This window comes from Drosophila serrata, unplaced genomic scaffold (assembly GCF_035046125.1).
Source record: "Drosophila serrata isolate PLE 108 unplaced genomic scaffold, ASM3504612v1 contig_176, whole genome shotgun sequence".
Lineage (NCBI taxonomy): Eukaryota > Metazoa > Arthropoda > Insecta > Diptera > Drosophilidae > Drosophila > Drosophila serrata.
The window spans coordinates 1-6,200 of record NW_028257074.1 but is presented as its reverse complement, the minus strand read 5'-3'; the positions used below and the strand labels follow the sequence as shown (position 1 = coordinate 6,200).

The following is a 6,200-nucleotide window of genomic DNA, read 5'->3' as shown; positions in this document are numbered from 1 at the left end:
ATCGTTATCGTTAGCCTCCTAACTCTCTCCCCAGTTTTCCAGTTCCTTGTCCGGTGCCTCATTAGGTTTGATTCGATTGCGTTGACAGCAGACATCCTTCCGCTTCGAGCAAAAGCTTCCTGCGTGTCTCCATCTCTGGCTAATCTTTAGCCAGCGGCAAAAGCTGCGTCATCCATCTAGCCAACGCCACGCCCACACACATACGGCCCAATTAGGCCCAAGTTGAAGACGAAAACAAGATTCGCTTGTTGGTTGTTTTATTCAAAAAAAAAGAAAAAAAAAGTGCCATGACATCAGCTATACTCCACGGTCTTCAAGTCCGGTCCGCCTCTGCCTCAAACGGCCTTGACTTTGGCCCTCTCCAGTTGCGTTTTAACTGCAAGGCCAGGATAGTCTTGGAGTTTGGTGTTTTGGTAATTAACTGAGCAAGACTCACCTGTGATCAAAGCATCGGCATCCACAGCAGCGGCTTGGGAGTGACCCACCAAAGTGGGGGCCCCCTCCTCCTCCTGCTGCTGCTGCTGCTGCTGCTTGTCCGCCCGCTGGAGCACCTGTTTGCGTAGCTTGCGCAGGTAGGCGGCCTTGTACTCCTCGCTGGGCTTGCCGCCGGCGCCATAGCTAACCTCCAGGACGGTCAGCGGGATCACCGTAGAGGAGACGGCCACTAGGTCTGGGAACAGTAGGGAGAAGCAATGTTAAAAGGTTTTGATTTGTTAACCAATCGCTTGGGCTACCCACCAGCCTCGTATTTCTCCTCGGGATTCAGTTTGTAGACCATGGGCGATGCCATGACGCTGGCACAGGCCATGAGGAGAAGCAATGCTACAGGGAGAATGTCCATGGCGATCGTCTGCACTGTCCAAGAGCCAAGCAGCAACTAGCGAGAAGAGCTGTGGTTAAGCTAAGTCTAAGCCACGTTTAAATTCAATGTTTAAAATTGGCGCTGTACTCAATAGCTCTCAGCTTTTGTATGTTAGCAAACTATCGATAAATGCCAGGCTTTGATTTATCGAGAGTCTGTTCGATTAGCAGAGTTTCGCACCTCTATCAAGGTCTTGAACCTATTGAGGTAAGCAAGCTCTGGCGTTTTTATCTCATCTCGACTGCGGTCACACTCGGTTGTCTGTCACACTAAATTGCTCTTTTCGACAAAAAAAAAACTTAAATTACACTTGGTGGCCGGGACCGAGTTTTTCTTTATTTTCTGTGAACTAATTGTGTGCAGCAGTGAAACGTGAACGGTGCAGCAGTGCAGGCAAGCAGCGGAAGTGGCAGCAGTAGCGCACCTACGCGTCAGCAGAGGCAGAGCAGCGGCAGAGGCAGCGACAGCGACCCAGGCAGAGGCCAGACAACAAAAAAAAAAAAAACATACAACGCAACAAAGACGCGAACGCAGAAGAGCATGAAGCGCTGAAGACTGAGCTGGGCTTAAAACGGAATCAAAACCAGAAGCTGTAGAGCGAAACCCAGTCCGCCAAGGGATCTGGAGGCAGCAGCAGCAGCAGCAGCAGGTGCAGCTAGAAGGGCAGAGGCGCAGAGGCAGAGGAAGTAGCAGCAGCAGCAGCAGCGCCAGAGGAGAAGCTGCCAGGTGCAGGAAAAAAAAAGCCCAAGAACTGGACACTTTAAGCAGCAGCCCCAACATGAGCACCGTGTTCATCAACTCACGGAAGAGCCCCAATGTGCTAAAAAAGCAGGGCACCGACCAGTGGGTCAAGCTGAACGTGGGTGGCACCTACTTCCTTACCACAAAGACGACGCTGTCCCGTGACCCAAATTCGTTTCTATCCCGCCTGATTCAGGAGGACAGCGATTTGAATTCAGATCGGGTGAGTTTCTAAGCTCTCTTTACTTCTATACTTTCCCTCTCCTGCTGGAGTTGGGGCCCCCGGAGTGACCCCATGCAGGTCACAGCCTTTTCTGGGCCAGAGAGCGCTAGCCACTAATAGAGAGAGAGAGAGCAGAGCAGAGCAGAGCGTGTCCCACATTAACTGCAGCACTAGAAGCAGCAGCAGCAGCAGCAGCAGCAGTGCCCTGATTCCGTCGAGTCCTTGGGGCCGCCTAGTGGGGGCGTTGGGCGATGGCCAGAAGGTCACGCGACCAAAATAATCATCATGACACTAATCACAAGCAAAACATTTTATGCCATAAATCCGAAACCGCGGCATTGCCAATGGAAGCAAGCGGAAAAGCGGAATTCCAAAAGCTAATATTCCATTTTTGTGTAAACAACTCAACCTCCTCGCATAGCCAGCCCACCCAATGTTGCCTTCGTCTCCTTCTCCTCCTCCTCCTCCTCCTCCTCCACTCGCTGAATAGTTTTCAATAAAAAGTTTTTGCACTTTTGGTTCAGCTATTGCCTCTAACCCGGCTCCGCCTTCTCCTGCTCCACCTCCTCCTTCTCCTCCTCCTACTCTTGCTATTGATTAAATTCTGTGCCCGGGCTGCTGCTGCTGCTCCACGCACACCCACCAATTAAGGCAGCTCGAACCCCGACCACATAAACAGCCACCTTTAGCCGATTACCTTTGCCTAAATGGGCGCTTAAATTGTTGGAAGACCGAAAACAAACGAGGCATGGGCAGCAGTCTATCGTTCACTACGATGGGGGAATGGCTGTGGCTGTGGCTGTGTGTGTGTGTGTGGGGGGGGGGGTATGGAGGAAGCTGTTGTTTTTATTCCAACTGATGGACAGCCAGACAGTCGGGTGCCCACGTAAACAATTGCATGTGCAGCGACCGCCGAGCGGTGACACTCGGCATTACTCAAGACTGACACATTGCCAATAGTTGCGTGGGGTGGTTGCGGATACGCAGTGACTAATTTCGGAATCCTTTTCAAGGACGAGACTGGCGCCTATCTGATCGACCGGGATCCTAAATACTTTGCGCCCGTTCTCAACTATCTGCGCCATGGCAAACTCGTACTGGATGGCGTCTCCGAGGAGGGAGTGCTCGAGGAGGCCGAATTTTACAATGTGACACAGCTGATAGCCCTGCTAAAGGAGTGCATCCATCACAGGGATCAGGTATGGCTACAATTTACACCATTTCGAGATCTGAATAAAGCTTCTCGCTTGCCTTTTAGCGACCACACGCGGACAAGAAGCGTGTGTATCGTGTGCTGCAGTGCCGCGAACAGGAACTGACCCAGGTAAGTGAGTGGAATTCCCAAAAGCTTCAGTTTAATATCATTTTCTCCTTGCTTTGCAGATGATCTCAACGCTCTCGGATGGCTGGCGTTTCGAGCAACTGATCAGCATGCAGTATAGCAATTATGGGCCCTTTGAAAACAATGAGTTCCTCTGCGTGGTCTCCAAGGAATGCGGCACAACGGCCGGCCGTGAGCTAGAGCTCAACGATCGGGCCAAGGTCCTGCAGCAAAAGGGATCGCGAATGTAAGCAAAAACAAAAGCTAGAGAAAACGCTGTATTACTCTGTACTTTATGGTACTCTATATGCGAGGAAGAGAAGAGGCATATCCGTGTACTTACCAGGCGACGACGACAGAGTCGCCGCTTTACTAGAAACGCACAAAATACTTGGACGTAGAGACTTGTATATAGGATCTAGAGATATAGAAGAACCTAAGTCTAAGTTCAACTCCTTCCACTGACTCTCTATCTCCCTTTCTTTCTCTCCTGTGCTCACGCCCTCTCTGTTTAATTGCAGTCTTGGAATTTAAGCAGAACCCCTGAGATAAAAAACTGAGAACGAGAGCTAACCATCATCAAGAAAGTAACCAGAAACCACAAACCACAAAACCTATAAACCCAACTCAAACCCAAAAAAAAAAAGAAAACAAAAACAAAAACACCAATTGGAAGAGCAGCCAAGGAAACTAGGAAACTAGCCACAGTCACAGCCACAGCCACAGCCTCAGCCTCAGCACAGCAGACAGCAGGAGCAGGAGCACCCATTACCAACACCTTCACATACTGGATACACACCACACACGAGATCAGTTCAGGCTCAAAGCATCATCGGTTATCCTTGGGGGTAGACCATCGACACGCTTCAATTTGCATTCGAGACTAAGTTAACAGCTATTCACTGCGATTCTCTCTCTTTCGTGTGCGTGTGTAGTAGAGTGTAGATTGTGTGTGTGTGTGTGTGTGTGTGTGTGCAGTGTGTGTGTGCTTGCATGTGTTCAACCCGAGAGAGACGTGAGAACCAACTGGAACCAAGCTAGAAACCAGCTCCCCCGCTTTGTCAGCTTCTGAGCATCGCTTTTAAGGGGTTTCCTTTGGCGATCCTCCGCTGAAGCGGTAGCTCAGCTGCTTGGGGCGTACAATAAGCTAGCGGATATACATATATACACCGTAAACGGGAAAAAAAAACAAGTGTTTTTGTAGGCTTAGTCTTAGTAGTTTTTAACGTGCTTACAATAAACATAAACTAGACGCAATGCCCCCTTGGTTTAAGCTGCATTTACACACATGTCCGAGAAAAGGGGTCTAGAGCAACAACATGCCCCAAATGCCCCATGCCCCATGCCCCATCCCCCGTCCCCTTGCTAATTGTAGTACATGCGTGAGTGTGTGTGTGTTTGCGTGTGTATGCGTTGTGTAGGCCCGGTTTTTAACCTACCTTGAGCTTTATTTAAGATTTAAAAGCAAATGCAAAACCAAAAGGATATCAACTTTAATGAAGAAATGAATTAAGAGAGAAAAACTAAGGAAAACAAATTGAATCACGACTGAATTTATGTGAACTTGCACACTCAAAAAAAAAAAGGAAAGAAAGAAAACAGCAAAATGAGAAGAGAGGAAAGCAAAGTTGAGGGAAAGATGATCAGGTGTTGAGCGAATTACCTAACCGGCGACGTTTTTTGTACAGACACAAAACAACACTGGCTTGATATAATATTTAGAGACGAGGATATGTTAAGTACATGAATGTATATAATTTTTAAATAGATACTAATTTATACACGAAAGCAAAACGAAAAACGAACACGAAAAACGGGGTAAACAGAATGTCGCCACCTACTCGTACTCGTACTCTCGGTACCCATTTTGTAACCATTTTGACTTATTTTACGTGCGATTATATAGATTATATATACATTATATATACTATATATAAAACTTATATGCTTACAAAGATTGTTGTTTCGGCAGAATGCAGGCAAATGAGCAGGAGAACCTTTACACTAGCAAGTAGAAGCGCAGCGACCGAGTATTAGCAATACAAAATACAGATGGAAACATTAAATAAATAAATACAGAACGGAAAATAGAGCAGGAGAAATAACAAGAAAACAAGAGAAAAGAAAAGTACAGCTAGTTAATATATATAAGTATATATATATATATACAGAAACCGAAACCTTAATCAATATAAGATTCAGATAACGCTAAGACCCATCTAATTGTTACCTTAACCCCTAACACCCAACCCCCAAAAAGGATGTACTCACAGCCAGCTCTCCACTCCAGTCCAAGTCTACACAAACACACTCACACACACACATTTCTCTACACACAGGACACAAGGAGGAGCGGATCCTCGCCGACGATCGATTCCCACACAACAAACCATATAAATATGAATATGTATGAATAAACATGAAATCCTTTTCTAAAAAACAAAAACAATTCTACGCTGTTTAATTTTCCGATGAAAGGTCTAAAAGAAATCTACTTTTAATAAATAAATAATATGATCCCAAGATATGCTTCAATATCCTCATATCACTAACATTAAAGACAAATTAAATTTTATAATGGTGGAGAAGAAAACTCCTTTTGAATCCGAAAGCTCTGCAAGCTTTAAGTATATAAGGTAGCAAGGACAATGCTCTCCGTAAAGTCCAAAGGACATGGTTGTGAAACCTGCACACAAGCTCTAAACCAAACCCACTTGAATGAAATGCTTTGCTTAGAAAGCTTACCGTAGCAGGGAAATGAGGGCAAGGATAACTAAAAACGCGTTCTTGGTTTTACAAATTGATTTATTATTTGAATGTTTGATTTCTTTAAATTATAAAAGATAAACAATTTGTTCAATTATGGAAAGCAGAAAAAACGAAATTTAATAATCTCATAACTAAACCAAATCGGCCTTAAATATAAATCGGAAAGCTGTTTTGTGATAGTTTTTCATATGTTAACACAACTGCATACTCCATTTAAAATGCCATCTTTTGTCCGATTTTTGCACATTTTCATGATGTAACACCTTTCCTTTTTTCCGAAAAAT

The 6,200-nt window shown here is 45.6% G+C and overlaps 2 protein-coding genes across 2 annotated transcripts; one reads left to right on the top strand and one right to left on the bottom strand.

The window, feature by feature from the left end:
• Positions 1–240: 240 nt before the first annotated feature.
• On the bottom strand, positions 241–1,419 carry LOC110183549 (uncharacterized). Its single transcript, XM_086827498.1, has 2 exons — positions 739–1,419; positions 241–670 (listed from the first exon to the last, which is right to left on the bottom strand). The coding sequence occupies exons 1-2, from the start codon at positions 839–841 to the stop codon at positions 336–338; spliced, it is 438 nt and encodes a 145-aa protein (XP_086683624.1). The 5' UTR covers positions 842–1,419; the 3' UTR covers positions 241–335.
• inc (BTB/POZ domain-containing protein inc) lies at positions 999–5,593 on the top strand. The gene is made up of 5 exons (XM_020951773.2): positions 999–1,826; positions 2,840–3,025; positions 3,085–3,150; positions 3,210–3,394; positions 3,669–5,593. The coding sequence occupies exons 1-5, from the start codon at positions 1,641–1,643 to the stop codon at positions 3,679–3,681; spliced, it is 636 nt and encodes a 211-aa protein (XP_020807432.1). The 5' UTR covers positions 999–1,640; the 3' UTR covers positions 3,682–5,593.
• Positions 5,594–6,200: the final 607 nt, after the last annotated feature.

Bases quoted from the DNA above. Each gene is read 5' to 3' on its own strand.
- LOC110183549 (XM_086827498.1), bottom strand. From the start codon at position 841: ATGGACATTCTCCCTGTAGCATTGCTTCTCCTCATGGCCTGTGCCAGC. The intron at 671-738 runs GTGGGTAGCCCA...TACTGTTCCCAG, and splicing joins CGAGGAGAAATACGAGGCTG to ACCTAGTGGCCGTCTCCTCT.
- inc (XM_020951773.2), top strand. From the start codon at position 1,641: ATGAGCACCGTGTTCATCAACTCACGGAAGAGCCCCAATGTGCTAAAA. The intron at 1,827-2,839 runs GTGAGTTTCTAA...ATCCTTTTCAAG, and splicing joins GCGATTTGAATTCAGATCGG to GACGAGACTGGCGCCTATCT. The intron at 3,026-3,084 runs GTATGGCTACAA...CTTGCCTTTTAG, and splicing joins GCATCCATCACAGGGATCAG to CGACCACACGCGGACAAGAA.